This window comes from Sciurus carolinensis, chromosome X (assembly GCF_902686445.1).
Source record: "Sciurus carolinensis chromosome X, mSciCar1.2, whole genome shotgun sequence".
NCBI classification, from domain to species: Eukaryota; Metazoa; Chordata; class Mammalia; order Rodentia; family Sciuridae; genus Sciurus; species Sciurus carolinensis.
The window spans coordinates 125060371-125076762 of NC_062232.1; the positions used below are offsets into that span (position 1 = coordinate 125060371).

General features: G+C 34.2%; 1 protein-coding gene across 1 annotated transcript in view; it reads left to right on the forward strand.

The window, feature by feature from the left end:
• The window catches only part of Fmr1 (fragile X messenger ribonucleoprotein 1), a 35939-nt gene extending 20637 nt beyond the window's left edge, over positions 1–15302 (forward strand). Inside the window, 8 exon segments of the mRNA XM_047535766.1 lie at positions 3085–3194; positions 4057–4137; positions 4139–4189; positions 7323–7409; positions 9971–10166; positions 11703–11885; positions 12353–12435; positions 14545–15302. Of these exon segments, the coding sequence (XP_047391722.1) occupies positions 3085–3194; positions 4057–4137; positions 4139–4189; positions 7323–7409; positions 9971–10166; positions 11703–11885; positions 12353–12435; positions 14545–14706 (953 nt within the window). The 3' untranslated portion in view covers positions 14707–15302.
• The last annotated feature ends 1090 nt before the right edge of the window (positions 15303–16392 follow it).

Consider the following 16392-nt stretch of genomic DNA (forward strand, 5'->3'; position numbering starts at 1 on the left):
TAACTGTATGTCTCTGGGACTTTCTGCAAAGTCAGTGGTAACTTCTTATTTTGACTTGAATACTGTTCCATGACCATCACCATCATTAGTGTCAGCAAATATCTAAGAACATTTCACCAAACCCTCCCAAATGATGCAGGTACCTTTAGTACAACATATCAAAACCAGGTGTAATTCTATCAAGAAAATTAAATATGCTTTTAATTTGTAAGTAAGATTGCAACCTATTACCTGTGCGTTTACTCTTTTAAACTTGAAATCATGACTGATGTTAAAAAGTGATGCAAATTTTTGGGAAAGTTAAAAGAAGGAAAGAAGAACTTATGCATTTTGTGTATATAGTTTCAGAACTATATAGCTGCTTTTTGTCAGCATAGAATCATTAACATCTTATAGTGTCATTAAAAAACACTAGTAATGGTATTTTTCTCCCACAGAAAATCAGCTTGAAGATAAAGTACAAATACTAGTGAAATAATGCAGAATTAATAGCTCAGTTGTATACTACAGACAACTAAAGAACATGACTGTGTAATATTATTGAGGTAACTCAAATACCAGTTGTGTAGAAAATGTATGTATAGCACAGGTTGAAGTGATTATTTCAGGATGGTGGGATTATAAATGATATTTATTTTCTTCTTTATAGCTTGTCAAGCAAGTACATACAATTTTAAATAAGAAATATTATTGTAAATTTAGGAATTCTTATGAAAATATAGCCAGGAGGGTTTTTTAAAAATTATCAAATTGATGGATGCATATGTGTCTCATGAAACATCGTTTTAGAGATGGCATGATGGTAGGGGAAGGTGCTTGGGCATGGGGATTGGATCTAGATTTTAGTCATTAGCCTCCTTGAGTCTTCTCTCCTCACCTATCAAACAAATGTGATAGAAGTATCCACCTTACAGAATTGTTTATATGTGTAAATATAAAGTACCTAGTACAATTCTGGGCATAGTTGTGAACTCAGTTCATTTTCCTTTACCTTATTCAAAACAGTCCCATTTCAGTAGAGCAGAATTGTAGTCAATTCAGTAGAGCAGAATTGTAGTCAATTGTCTGTTGAGTTTAAAAATAATTGTGTAATATTGAATTAAATAATTTATTATTAGATAATAAAAGTAGCTCTTACCTATAGTCATAACTGGAAAGAAGAGGATCTCTGAAAGGACATTTTACCAGAAAGCCTTCTGAAGTAAATCATTGTGTTTTGTTGTGTTGTGTTTCTATTTAGTAAAGTGAGAGTATTCTGTTTTTGAGAGGTCTACTACAAAATTGGGAATGTTAGGGACTTTCAGAAAGCATTTTTATATAAGATTTGGCAAGGCAAGTCTCTAGGGAGATGTCATAATCAATATTACAGAGTTTTGTTAGAGTATCACAATATGATTTATGATGTTTTTCCGAAACTCTCTTTGGTGTGTATAATGATTTCCTTTTCTTAAAATTTGTTCTTCACTTGCTTTGACGATGAATTTGTTTAATTATTCAGCTAACTATATTTAACTCCTACAATACTTCGGATAGTCAAGATAGTATCTTAATAGAAACATGCTAAAAATCTCATTTATTTTTGCTAACTCATTTAGACTTTTATTAAAACCAGCATTCATGAAAATAAAAGTATTATAAATAAAAAGAGCTGTGGGCTGAGTGTAATGGCACAACCTGTTATACCAGTGATTCCGAAGGCTAAGGCAGGAGGATTGCAAATTCAAGGCCAGCTTCAACAAGTTAAAAAGACCCTGTCTGAAAATTTTTAAAAAATAAAAATAAAAAGGACTGGGGATATAGTGGTAGAGCATTCCTGAATTCAATTCTTAGTACCTAAACAAAACAAACTATGGGAAAATCCATCCAGGTAGCTTCACAGTCCCCAATCTTCTCCTTTTCATATAATTAAGAACAGAAGTAATTGTCAAAAGATCCTAGATCAGGTGTCCTAATTTAATGGCATCCGTTCTGTTTCCTGACCACTGACTAGACATAAGAACTCATGGGGGTGTGAGATAGCTACACACAACAAGAGTGTCAAAGCTGTGCTCTAATACAAGAGCCACAGGATCCTTCTGTGAGGACGTCTTTACTGGGTTCTTACCTAGAATTGGCTCAAAACAAATTTTGGCTTACTTTTTTTTCCCTCAGTTCTGCCTCAGAGGAGGTAGTGGGGCAAGCACATGATGGATACCCTGGCTGAGCCCTTGAAATAAGATACAGCTCGCATATAGATTTCTAGAAGTAGTCATTATTATATTGTAATGTCTTGCTTTATACTAATGTGTGATGATGGCTCTGAAAGCAGTCATGTCCCAGTGATGTATATGGCTGAAGTTTATAAAGTAAGGGAAAAAATCAAGTGCCTACTTATTACTTTTACTTGGACTCTTTGTTTTTTAGCAAAGAGTATTTACGCTGGTTTTAAACTTTGCCTTTTCATTGTGATTTTCATTGTGTTTTCTTAATCTTTTATTCTATGATTTTTGACTACTACATAGGAATAATATTTTGTCAGCAGTTTGGTGTGAGAGGTTGTATTCCTTTTAGATCTGTGTATACCTGCATAAGCCATTTTTAAACTTAGAGTATGTTTTACAAATGTGCCATACATGACTCTAAAAATATCATGCAGAAAGAAGATTTAAATCACATATAAATAAGAATTGAAATTGTGAATTGAGCATATATATTGACTATTATCCTCTTCCTTAATTCCTTTGTAGAACTTTGGCACCACACTACCAGCAAGTTTAAATTGTACCTACCCTCTTATGCAAAGTAATAGACTATATTTGAACTTTCTTAGAAATTCGAAATGACCCAATCAGTTCACAAATCTTAATCAACTGTGGTACCTGACCAAAGGAGTTTAAGTATGATGATCCAATCAAGGAGAAGACTAATTTAACTGTCATGGCAGGGGTCTCTGTTTTGAATCTTATAATTTGTGTGTGTGTGTGTGTGTGTGTGTGTGTGTGTGTGTGTACGTAAATGTGTAAGATGATTTACAGGAGTGTGTGTTCACAGGGACTAAGGTATGTGTTTTTAAAACCAAACATGAATTATTCATTTCATTCTTAGGTAAAGTAATAGGAAAAAATGGAAAACTGATTCAGGAGATTGTGGACAAGTCAGGAGTTGTGAGGGTGAGAATTGAGGCTGAAAATGAGAAAAATGTCCCACAGGAAGAGGTATGTAATACTTCATGTTTCTGGTTTGTCTAAGAAAAGTAAAAGACTTCTATTTTTTATTTAACTTAGTAACTTAGACCCCTATGTAACATATGTATAATGCGACTATAGATATTTTAGTAATCCAGCATGCCTGATATAGCTAATAGTTATAAATGATGACTTCTATCATTCTCTAATGCTGTGACTTCAGATTTGTCACTTTAACCTATGTAAATCTCATGTCCTGATCTTCGAAACGGTTGGTCACAAATTTTCTAATATGAAACATACATCATTGTGTTTGGCATTAATGACAACTTAATGAGATAACGTGTGAAAATGCTTTGTGAAGCACTTTCAAATGTTAATGTTGTTGGCCAAAACAAAAGTGGGATGCTGGTTGGATTTTCAGGCTTTCCACCTTTGACTTCTTTAGTTTTTCAGGATTATGTGATAGCTGTGTTTATTCTGTGCACTTTATGGTTTTTCTGGACATAGTATTGATTCCTCAGTATTCTCATCTTTAAATTTTATAACCTTCATTTTATCTTCCCGAATATATGCTTTTTGGTAGCAACCTTTGAAGTGTTTGTATGGGTTGAGGGAAATGAGTTTGTGCCCTTCTGTGCAATAGTACTCTTTAAGAACTGTCACTTCAAAATGTCATTTTTCCCTTATCTTCTACCCACTTTTTGTAAAAGGTTCTTTTAGTTAAATCTTTTGGGGGTTTTTTACTGCATATACTTTGTATTTTGTACTATGATATACCAAAACCATTTATAAGTTACATTCTTAAAAAATAATCATTTATACAATCATGGAGTTAACAAAGTCTACAAAATGGTTCTTTATATCTTTTGTGTTTTGTGTTTGTTTCAAGGAAATTATGCCACCAAATTCCCTACCTTCCAATAATTCAAGGGTTGGACCTAATCCCTCTGAAGAAAAAAACATTTAGATATAAGGAAAACAGCACCCATTTTACTCAACCAAACAGTACAAAAGTCCAGAGGGTAAGAATTATTTTTTCAATTTGAAAAACACTAAAAGTAATTTCTTTGATTCAGATGTCATTATTGGTGTTTTGTGTGTTTCTCTGCTTAGACTTATGGACTACTCATTTTCTATTTTTTTAGATCTGCTAGTAAGCTGATGAGATACTACAAAGCAAAGTAATTCATACTTTTATGTTTATTCACAGCAACAAATCTTAACACCATAAATGTAGCAGGGTTGCATTTTTCTTTTGAGGCTGGACTTCATTTTTTCCATGCTATATCTCCTTAAAGTTTGCAGATGTTGAAGCTCAAAATGTGCTGTGGTTTATAATATCACTTGTAGTCCTTATACTTTAGTTGTTAGTGGTTTGATCAGTTGTAGCAGGGAAACCTGAACTCAAGGTTTGGCAAATAGGAAGACATTCCTTGAAAAACACATTTTAGGTTTATAGTGTAATATTTATTCCCCTTGCTAAAAAAGACTACAAATGATCATCTTGGTTGGGGGCTGGTGGAGGATTGTTCATGGGAATGTGGATTCATTTTCCTGCAGACAGAGCTCAGGGCCTTCATGCCAATTATAAGGCCTTTCCCAGTTACTTATCCAGTGTCATCTGTCACCATTCTTTTCCCTTGCACTCTAGGGAAGCTTGAGTCATACTGAAATACTTGGAATTCTCTGAACATTACCATACTCTTTTGCTTCTAGATGTATGCAGTAGAAAACTTTTTATGGGCTTACACTGCCTGGAGCACTCACTCATTCTCCTCCATTTGCCACCTCATTTTGACCTTACTCATTGCTTTCCTTGTGTACATGCTTCAGGTTCCCCCATCCCTCACTGCATCAAGAACCTTTCCCTTTGTGCTTCTTTCTGTTCATCCAGAGCATAGCACTTTTATATGTTTACTTGTTGATCTCCTCAACCCACTGTAAGATCCTGAGGAGAGCGTCCCCTACCTGGCCTAGGAGAGCTGTTTTTGGAAAAGATGTTACAACTCAGAAGAGATTAAAATTCCAAATGTCATTTTTACATAGAACTGTAACTGCAAGTGGGTTGGATATTCTCTGTTGGGCAGCCTAGTTCTCATACTAGAAAAAGGGATCACATTTTCCTGGTATCTCTATTGAAGTTCCCCATTCTATACTTTACTTTTTCTTTTAATTTACTTAGGTCCTCTGGAAAGGTGCTTAAATTAGAGTGGCCTTTGGTTAGTTCAACAATTTGAACATGGTGTAAGACAAAAATATTTTCAAATGATTTTCATCAAGATCAATCTGACCAAATCCATAACAGAATTTTAAAGCTTGTTTTGTTGATTGTTTGGGAAGGGTATAGCACTCTCTTGCATGGGATTTTAGAAAACACAGCAACCAAAATGATGTTTTTGAGAAAAGAATTCTGATTTATAGGACCTGATCATTGCATACTTCACATATTACATGATGCAAAAACAAATCAATATGAAATACAGGGGTTTTCATTGGCACCTTTTTAGGTGGTCAGTGCTACCCAGGAGGCAGCACTGCCTACTAGATGAACGTCAGTCTGAAAGCAGTGTTTTGTAATTGTTCAGTTTTGTTCTCCATATGTATGTACAGGGAAAAAAACCTGTCCCAGCCTATTCATACCTTTCAGATGCTGTCTACTGAATACACGCAGGTAAAATCATCCCAACATTAGTCATTATCAAATGAATGTTCTTTATGAAAGACCAATACTTTGCACAAGGGACAACCTCTTGACTTCTCACACCTTTTAACTTTGCCTAGGAGTTATATCCACATCAAAACTACCATAATACTTTCCCTTTAATCATTTCTAGAGATCAGTAACCATATATATTCAATAGCAAAATATTGAAATATTCTCAATTTTGAATGTATAATTGCCTGCTCTTTGCAAATCTTCCCTAGGCTTTCCTATTGCTTGTGATGAGAGTTTATTTTGTCATTTATAGTGATGAGTCAGATGAATAAAGTATGCAAAAATTATAACTTTCACTAATAATTTAAGGAAGGCATTAAAAGGAATTGTGAATTTTCACCCATCCAATCAACCTAGAAAGGAAAGCAAAGGGAGAATACAGTGGAACATTCTTTCTCATGTTGTTGATGATAGTTTCAATACATGTAACAGTACAAGAACATTTTATCAATATTTTTCAAATATAAGAAAGTTCATGTACTTTATTCTCATTGTATGACCCCCTGGAAATAGTCTATAAATCTAATACAAAATAAGGAAAATGTACATTTAGAAAGTTGCTAATGTCAATCATTTTTATAACATTACAAAATTGAAAGCAACAAAAATTTCCAGATACACAGGGGGGTGGGGGGGTGTTAAATCTTTCATTATAGTATCTACATTAGCAAGGAATAATTTGCAGACTAAAACTGATTATTTTGAAGACTATTAGCCCACAGAAATACTTTCATATAATAGTAAATGACAGATGGCATATAATGACATGTAAACTATGGTTTTAACTATGCTACAACTAAGGAACTGCTAATGATTTTATTTAATAAATATCAAAGTGGTATCTATAGAGAGAAAATCAAATTTTCTCTATAATTCAGCCTTCTAAAATTTTCAGAACATGTTATCAAAATGTACTATGGTCTTACTGTTATGGTCATGTGTGTACCTAGATTTTTTTGGTCTCACAGCTTAATTTGTCAGTGCATTTTTCAATATCCTAATTCTTTTTCTTCCTTTTTTGCTTGTACTCTGTTTATTCCTTAGCAAAATTTAGTTTTATTTTTTAGTTGAATCCCTGATATCTAGTTTTGTATTGTTTTCTTAAAGAACCTGATTTAATAAAATTTGTAGTAAATGAATTAGAACATTTCAAAGAATTCATTTTGTTTATGCTGCTTATGTTAAAGTTTGCATAAGTTTGAATTATAACTGTGATTTTGCCAACATTTAATAGTTGCTATATTGATCTGTTCTTACTCAAAGTAGATGAGTAAAATATATCAACTACTTTTGGTTTCATATATTGATTTGTATTTTCAACAAATATTTCTGTACTTGTTGTTCACCAGACCCTGTGTTAGTAATTTAGTAATTCCTTATATTTTTTCGGAGCAATCATCACGAGTTTTATACACTCATTGCTGCAATTTCTTTTTCAGGGCATGGTACCATTTGTTTTTGTGGGAACAAAGGATAGCATAGCTAATGCAACTGTTCTTTTGGATTATCACTTGAACTACTTAAAGGTGAGGACAGGAAAAAATTGTATTTTTCTGGAAAGTACTGTTAATTTGTATTAAACCTCAACTCTATATACATTGTTAACATGCTGTGAGAACAAGAAAAAATTAACTTTCAATCCTTTTGCACTAAAATATAAAAACTTATAGTAAATCTTTCAGCAGTTTGGATTCATTCTAGCCTGAGCATAACAATGTATGGCCTTGTAAGAGATAATAGAGAATATACTTAATTTGTTTAACTTGAATATATTCCTTCTAAAAATACAACTTACTTTTTAAATTGTAAATTTAAGAACTAATATCCCATTCTCAATAAATTCCTGTATTCTGTTTATTCTTCTCTTAAACCCTTACACTAAATTTAGGTAATCTTATACCTAGCAGTTTAATCCAATTGATCCTTTCTAGCTTTTGTGGATTTTTTCCCAGGCTAAATTTTGTGTCTATAACACTCTCCTTTGTTGTCCCTTTTATGTCATTTATCAAGGAAATTCCAGCATTTCATGAACTACTGTGTTTAAATGTTTGCTCTTCATATTTTCTCTATATTCTGTTTTTAAAAATACAAACTATTTGTGTTTCTTGTAATTGCTCATTTTAGTTAGTGTTTGTATAGTTCTGCCTCTACATTATAAGTTGGGAGGTAGGAACCAAGAGGCTACAAGGTATAGTGGAAAGATCACTGAATTGACAATGTAGCTATTGGCTTCTAGTTTCTCTTTAGCTAAGAAGTAGCTATATGACTTTAGGCAAGTTACTTCCCTAAACTAAATGCTTTTTGAAATTCCATTTGGCCAAAATATCCTATAATTTAATGAAATGGATTCTTACCTGTCTCATTTTTATAATTTCTTCTTTGTATCTTTGTCAAAATCACAACACAGCTAATACTAAATAGTCTTTAAAAAGTAATCCAACTTTTCTTTTTTTTGGCACGGTCCTAATAAGATTTATTTTGCTGACTTAAATAAAAAGTGGACAATTATATGTAAATAAGAGTAAAAGGAAGAAAAAGTGCAGGAGCTGGGCATTTGTTCATTCTTAATGATGATCAGTTAATAATTTAAAATGGGAAGGTTTCATCCAGCAAGGTTTGCATGGGTAGGATATCTTTTTGATTTGCTTTATGTTGTTGTTCTTGTTCTTGTTATTAACAGTGTGTTTTGTGTGTGATCTGTTGTATGTGTTTTTTTTTCCATAGCTTAAACAATTATGAAGACCTGGACAGTTAGGGTTGGATTGTATCAAATCCCTTGTCCTTTTGACTAATGTTCTCTCTCAAATCTTTTGATTTATTCTTCACAATTGCATATTTTGTTGGTTATCCAGCAGCTGTCCTGTTGCCATTCTATCACCAGATCTTCCCTTGATTGGGCCTGGCATCTCTCACCAAAAGGTGACTGTTTTGCCCCAGTGGTATAACCCTGGAATACCATTCTGTTTTGCAAGATCTGTATATCCATTCCATGAGCTATTATTGTACCTTGGGAGGCAGCCACTCACTCAGCTGCATTCTCTCCTTTACTCTTGTGTGGTTTAGAGCCCAAGTGAAACTCACCTTAGATCCTTAACTGACCTTTCTTTTCCAGATACTACTCCATATCCTAGGAACTTAGCTTTTCAGGGACTTCTCCAATGACTTTTTATATAGACAGTCTCTAACAATGACTTCTACTTGACTGAGACACCCAGTACTTACTTTAGTTATGGTTCTGATTCCCTGTGACCAGTAAATGAGATATTCATGGGTAGATCAGAAGGGCAAGGGTTTTAAACTAGGTTTTATCTGGATTTGACAGACCATAGCTTATTGGAAGCACTGTTTATAAGGGTCTGTCAGTAGACCCCGGCTATGTGTTTTGATCACTGAATTTATACTGTTTGTTGTATTTATCGTAATAGGGTTGTAGTCTTTAAGGGGTTTTCAAGGCATAATGCAGGACTGAACTGTTTTGTTCAGCTACTAAATTATTCTTCCCCTTTCATATAAAGAATATCAGCATTTCATGGAAAATAATTGTTCCTAACAGTATAATCACATCCAAAAATAGTATATGTTCTTTAAAGCAAAAGATGTCCCAAACTCAGTGCTTTGTAAATTGAGGTCTTAACTGGCAGATCTATTTTAATTAAGATAATTTACAGTGTGTGAATTTTGAGATTAGCTGGCTATACTTAAAAATGTCATTTATCTGTATTCATATATTTTAATATTGTTTTATTCAATATCCTATCATCAAGAAGTCCCAAAAATAGCATATCTGTGCCTTAGCAATAATTGGATAATTGTGCCAAATCAAACAAACAAGTTTATTCAGTATTAATTTTAATGCTGAGTATTTTTATTATATTTCTAATTCTGGACACCAATAACCTGTTATCTATAGTAATTTTCTTTTTTAAGGAGACCAATTTCCTGCTAATTTTGTGTAACAGTGTTTTCTGTAAATTTAGAACTGAAATTGAAATATTTCCAGTATACTTTTTATCTGATAAAAAGGAGAAAGATATTATTAAGAAAAATGTCAAATTATTTTTACTGTTATCTTGTATATTTTAAATAGGAAGTAGACCAGTTGCGTTTGGAGAGATTACAAATTGATGAGCAGTTGCGACAGATTGGAGCTAGTTCTAGACCACCACCAAATCGTACAGATAAGGAAAAAGGCTATGTGACTGAGGATGGTCAAGGAATGGGTCGAGGTAGTAGACCTTACAGAAATAGGGGGCACGGCAGACGCGGTCCTGGATATACTTCAGGTACAAACTAAGCATTTTACTCAGTAACTTTATCTGTTCCTAGACCTAATAGCTGCTAATCTCTAATATTCATTAGAACCCCATTATAACAACTTCTCACTACATGGTTTCCAATTCACAGTGGGTCAAATTGTGTTTCAAGAGACATAGAATAAAACCTAATAATGACACACACAGTTCAACAGGGCAGTTGTGAGTTCTGTCCATGTTCTGATTGGGGATAAATCCACTTAAGCCCTTGTGTGTTGATGACTTAAGACCTCTCCTGATTTTATTACTGTATAGCCAAAACTTTTTTCATTTGTGTACTGTGGCTCATTTTTTGTCAGGCATGTGCTGGTCATACTTGCTGGATGGACTGTGTAAATCAGGGGTCTGCATCCTGTGACTCATAAGGTGATTTTGAGTGGCATGGCCAATGTCAGCCCTAGGCACAGTCAAGAAGTAGGCGAAGTTTTTCTTTGCCTTCCCAGCTCTTCTGTCCGTGCTTCTATCTTCTCTCCCAGTACCTTTCAGTGAACCCAGTCCCTACCTACCAGTGCCTACTGTCTTTCTTGCTCAACTGTGTATCTACTATGTTACTTGCTAATGATGGTGTAAGGTATAATCCATCTCACAAATATTTGCATTTCAAAAAGGAACTCTTTAAGATGGAAAAAGCCTTCAAGATCCACAGGAATGAAGCTATAATGGTGAAGCTATAATTGGTCATTAGCTCCAACAGAGGAAGAGAGAGAGAGAGAGAGGTAGTAGAGTTGATATTCTGGAGTCGGGGAGAGATTCCTACTCCTAAGGCCAACCTTGAACCTAACCCCTAACCCCTCTCCCAACACTCCATTCTTTTTACCAATGAATTTCACTTCACCATGGAGCTCTTTTCCCACACTCCCATCCCCTGCATTATTAACCCCTCAAGCATACCGAGGTTTTCAAAGTATTACTTTATTAATGATCAGTCATTTAAATGGGAGTGGGAGGGAAGGTTGTGGGCCAAGCATCAGACAAACATATCCCCCTTTATTGGGGATAATCCCTGACTCCCCCCCAAGAGACCCTTCCCTGAGACAGATGCCATGGTGGCCTTCATTGCTGCCCTTTCAAAAATGACCAAAATGTGTACATTCTCCTCTGTCCCCAGGCCAAATCTTATAACAAGCTCTCTTTATAGATTTTTTATTCATTAAGGTATTGCACTGAACTGTTGTAGACAACTTTTTCTCCAGAGAGCAGATGTTTAAAGGAGAACAGCTGTTTACAGATATGGCATACTCAGGTTTGAACTTAGATAGCTAATAAAATACCTTTCTTAAAAATTGAGAACCCAAACTGTTTATAACCAAAATTACCTCAAATGTTTCAAAGCCCAACATTTCAAATATTCAATTCTTTGTTTTACAAAATGGAAGGTGATGATACTCTGGTGGGCTTCTAAATTGGGAAGAGTATTGGATTACCCCTGAAACGTCTCTGGAAGCTTCTGTTAACCTTTTTTTTTTTAAAGTCGGACAATGGTATATAACTTTTAACTCTCGATAGGAACTAATTCTGAAGCATCAAATGCTTCTGAAACAGAATCTGACCACAGAGACGAACTCAGTGATTGGTCATTAGCTCCAACAGAGGAAGAGAGGGAGAGCTTTCTGCGCAGAGGAGATGGACGACGGCGTGGAGGGGGAGGAAGAGGACAGGGAGGAAGAGGACGAGGCGGAGGCTTCAAAGGTAAAGAGGTTTTCAATATTGAGAAATAATGGTGAACTGTAACAGCCATCTGAAGTTTCATGAAACACCTTGATGATGCAGTGAAATATTGTCAAGATCCTGTCTCGTTTTTTGTGTTGATCATAGGAAACGATTAGCCTTTCCTTTGTATATTAACAGAATATTAGTTCTAGTTTACGTAGGACATATGAACAAACACTGATAACTAGTTAACTACTTACCTTCATTAAGGACTCTGAAGAAAAAGCATCTGATTGTTAACTGAGATTGACCTGTTTATGCTGTGTATAATACCTTCTGTTTTTTGGTAACAGACTAGATAATTAACCATTATGTAACTGGAATCACTAGGCTATCAATTACATTTTAGTTTCTATGATTGGTCTACATAGAGGATGTGATATTAGAACTTCCAGTAAGCACTTTAGAATCAGTAACTATTGAACCATTTGAAAATCCTCCTATAGGAAACGACGATCACTCCCGAACAGATAATCGCCCACGTAATCCAAGAGAGGCAAAAGGAAGAACAGCTGATGGATCCCTTCAGGTAAAACTTATGTGGCTCTTTCCATAAATTATTTGAATATAGTAGTTTCAGTTTTGAGTTTTGAATTTTACTTTCTTTTTAAATGTGTTCAAAGATTTCAAATTTGGGGGCATGTGAAGTATTTTCCCTTCAATATTAAAATTTTGGGCAGTCTTAATCCTTTGTGACAAGTATACAAGTAAGAGGATTTCTCTAGAGAAGATGGAGTCTCAGCATTTAGAAAGACTTGGGCAGCCACGTTATGATTTTAATATCACATTGAGGAGCACCCCAAAACCCCCAAGAAAAGGAACATTCTGAAATGTACTAAGAGACAATAAGTGAGTACTGTAGGCCCCTTCTCCCCTGAATTTCAAGACTAAGGTATTCTACTCAAGTGGAAAGTTTGAGGAAGCTGACTCTACTCACAACTAATAGTTATTAGATAAGGTTTATAATGTTCAGCTTGTCTTCTTGCAGAATTAATCATTTATTCAAAGACCGTCTATTCTAAGGATCTCTTCTTAAATGGTCATTGTCAGTGGTAAACCCAGTTGTTAAATAATTTTTAAATTACCCCCAAGCACATCGGGCATCTTTGCTAAATGTCTCCTTTGTGTTTTGTCTCATCCAGTCTTACAGCCCAGTGAGATAATTCATTTTATTATTCTGTTTTATACATGAGGAAACTGAAGCCACAGTCCTTTGCTCATATTCACATAGCTAGCATGTTGTGGAGTGATATTCCAACCCTGGTGGCAGATTTTCTAAAATAATTCGCTCTGACTATTAATATCAATAGTCAGAGTTTCCTCTGACTATTGATTCATTTAGAGTCAACACCCATTATTAGTGAGAGATAAATGTTTAGACAAGAACTTTATGGTAAAATAGTCCTTAGAGTTCATAGCAGCTCTAAGTAAATTTGGCATTTTCCTAAGGTATAGCATAGAAAAGGCCTTGGATCTGGATAAAAGTTTGGCAAAATATTATTATAATTTACTTTTCAAAGACATCAGGTTATTTCTCTACTAGTTTTGTACTTCCTCACTTAAACTGACAAGTTTCATGTACTTGGCAATATAAACATATTGGTTAAAAGTATGCATATTTATAATTTTAATGGAATACCAAATAAAAAGGTTGTTTTATGTGTAAGTATGCAAATTAATACAAAGCACCCATGACAACCAAACATTTAAAACACAGGCCTAAAATTTTAACACACTTTGAAATAATCCATTTGGGACAAGATTTTAGCTTATATACTTGAAGCACATAACTATTTGTAGTTGTTTTAGGTCCACGGGTCTATCTTCTGTATAGCATCTGGACTTCTGTTAGCAGTGTTCAGAATTGGCACTTAAAATATTTTGTAACTCTTAGAATGTTATTCTAAAATTATGTTAATCCTTATACTGTTCTAGGATGCTAGTCCTCCCACAAATTATCATTTTCAGATTTCCCTCTACCCTTCAGTTCTTCACAGTTCAAGTTGTTGGATCATCTGAATTGCCTTACTGAAGTACTTGCTACTAGAAAGCAATAGTCATAGTTTTCTACTGTAAGTCAACGGGAGCTTTCAGTGTAGAGAAACTTAATCATACCTATGGTAGATATAAAGGTATGAACTAAAGGCTGTTTGATAAGTGTAATAGCTGAGTTTTTATCCCGGTAAAGACAGAATAAGGAGACATTGTTTTGCTTGTCTCCTTCTGGGTTCCACAATCTTTGGAATTCTTTTTTAACTCTAACATTAGCATAGCATGAGGTATGTTTTACACATGCATACACACATACTCATGTTGTGCTATGTACTCTAAAATATAAATATAGCATTGTATCTTCGGGTGTTCAGTAATAGTAATTCATTTTAATTATATGTTTCTAGTTTTTCTCTAACTTTGGATGCAATGAGATAACCAAAATGCTCCAGTTAAAGAAGAGTGTTTTAAAATCATAAACTAAATAAAGAGCCTGCCTTACCTTAATTTTTTGCAGTTCTTCTGTTCTCATCTGCATTTCCCTTTTGAACATGTGGAATTACACTTCAGACTTATTTTTCTTGTCAGGCCATTTACAGACTACAGTAGGATATGGTCTATATATAACAACTATAACTTGTTTTAGATCAGAGTTGACTGCAATAATGAAAGGAGTGTCCACACTAAAACATTACAGAATACCTCCAGTGAAGGTAATCGGCTGCGCACGGGTAAAGATCGTAACCAGAAGAAGGAAAAGCCAGACAGCGTGGATGGTCAACAACCACTCGTGAATGGAGTACCCTAAACTGCATAATTCCGAAGTTATATTTCCTATACCATTTCCGTAATTCTTATTCCATATTAGAAAACTTTGTTAGGCCAAAGACAAATAGTAGGCAAGATGGCACAGGGCATGAAATGAACACAAATTCTGCTAAGAATTTTATTTTTTTGGTATTGGCCATAAGCAACAATTTTTCAGATTTGCACAAAAAGATCTTAAAATTTGAAACATTGCTATTAAGTAAACTTAGCACTTCAGGGCAGGATTTTAGTTTTATTTTTTAAAGTACTAAGCAATGATAATCTTTATTTATTTGGACCATTTTCCTGCATTGGGTGATAACTCACCAGTACATTTCAGTCTTTCTAAATAAATAGCATTTATGGTAATCATACTGGACTTCTGTTTTCAATCTCATTTAGGAGTCTCTATGAAATGCTATGTCATTTCATGTCCTGTGTCAGTTTATGTTCTGGTCCACTTTTCCAGTATTTTAGTGGACCGTGAAATATGTGTGATGTGACATTTGTCATTTTCATTAGCAAAAAAAAAAAAGTTGTATGATCTGTGCCTTTTTTATATCTTGGCAGGTAGGAATATTATATTTGGATGCAGAGTTCAGGGAAGATAAGTTGGAAACACTAAATGTTAAAGATGTAGCAAACCCTGTCAAACATTAGTACTTTATAGAAGAATGCATGCTTTCCATATTTTTTTCCTTACATAAACATCAGGTTAGGCAGTATAAAGAATAGGACTTGTTTTTGTTTTTGTTTTGTTGCACTGAAGTTTGACAAATAGTGTTATTGAAAGGGATGTGTAATTTTTTTGTATAGACAGGAGAAGAAATAACTATCTTTTCATTTGAGAGAGGCTAAAATGTTTTCAGCTAGGAGCAAATCTTCCTGGTCGAAAGTTAGTAGGATATGCCTGCTCTTTGGCCTGATGACCAATTTTAACTTAGAACCTTTTTTATTTTGTCCTCCCCAGGTTTTGTGAAGTTTTTCATATTTTCAGTTCAGGCTTATTTTTGGGGAGATAGGAAGGTCATTTTCATGTACACATAATAATCCTGTGAAGTACAGGTACTTTGTCTAAGAAACATTGGAAGCAGGTTAAATGTTTTGTAAACTCTGAGATATAAGGTCTGATGTCTAAGCAGAATTGAAAAGCAGACTAGGATTGGTTAGCAAATAATACATTTTTTTTCCTTTTTTGGATGTGTTGGGTTTTGGTTTTGTTTTCGAGTCTTTCATTTTAAAATGAATGAAATTTACTGAGGAAAAATATGTGAAGGACCTTCACTCTAAGATGTTATATTTTTCTTAAAAAATAACTCCGAGTAGGGGTACCACTGAATCTGTACAGAGCCGTACAAACCGAAGTTCTGCCTCTGATGTATTTTGTGAGTTTGTTTCTTTGAATTTTCATTTTTGTTACTTTTCCTTGCATACAAATAAGCATATAAAAATGGCGACAAACTGCACATGATTTCACAAATATTAAAGTCTTTTAAAAAGTATTGCCAAACATTAATGTTGATTTCTAGTTATTTATTCTGGGAATGTATAGTATTTGCAAACAGAAATTGGTACCTTGCACACATCATCTGTAAGCTGTTTGGTTTAAAATACTGTAGATAATTAACCAAGGTAGAATGACCTTGTAATGTAACTGCTCTTGGGCAATATTCTCTGTACATATTAG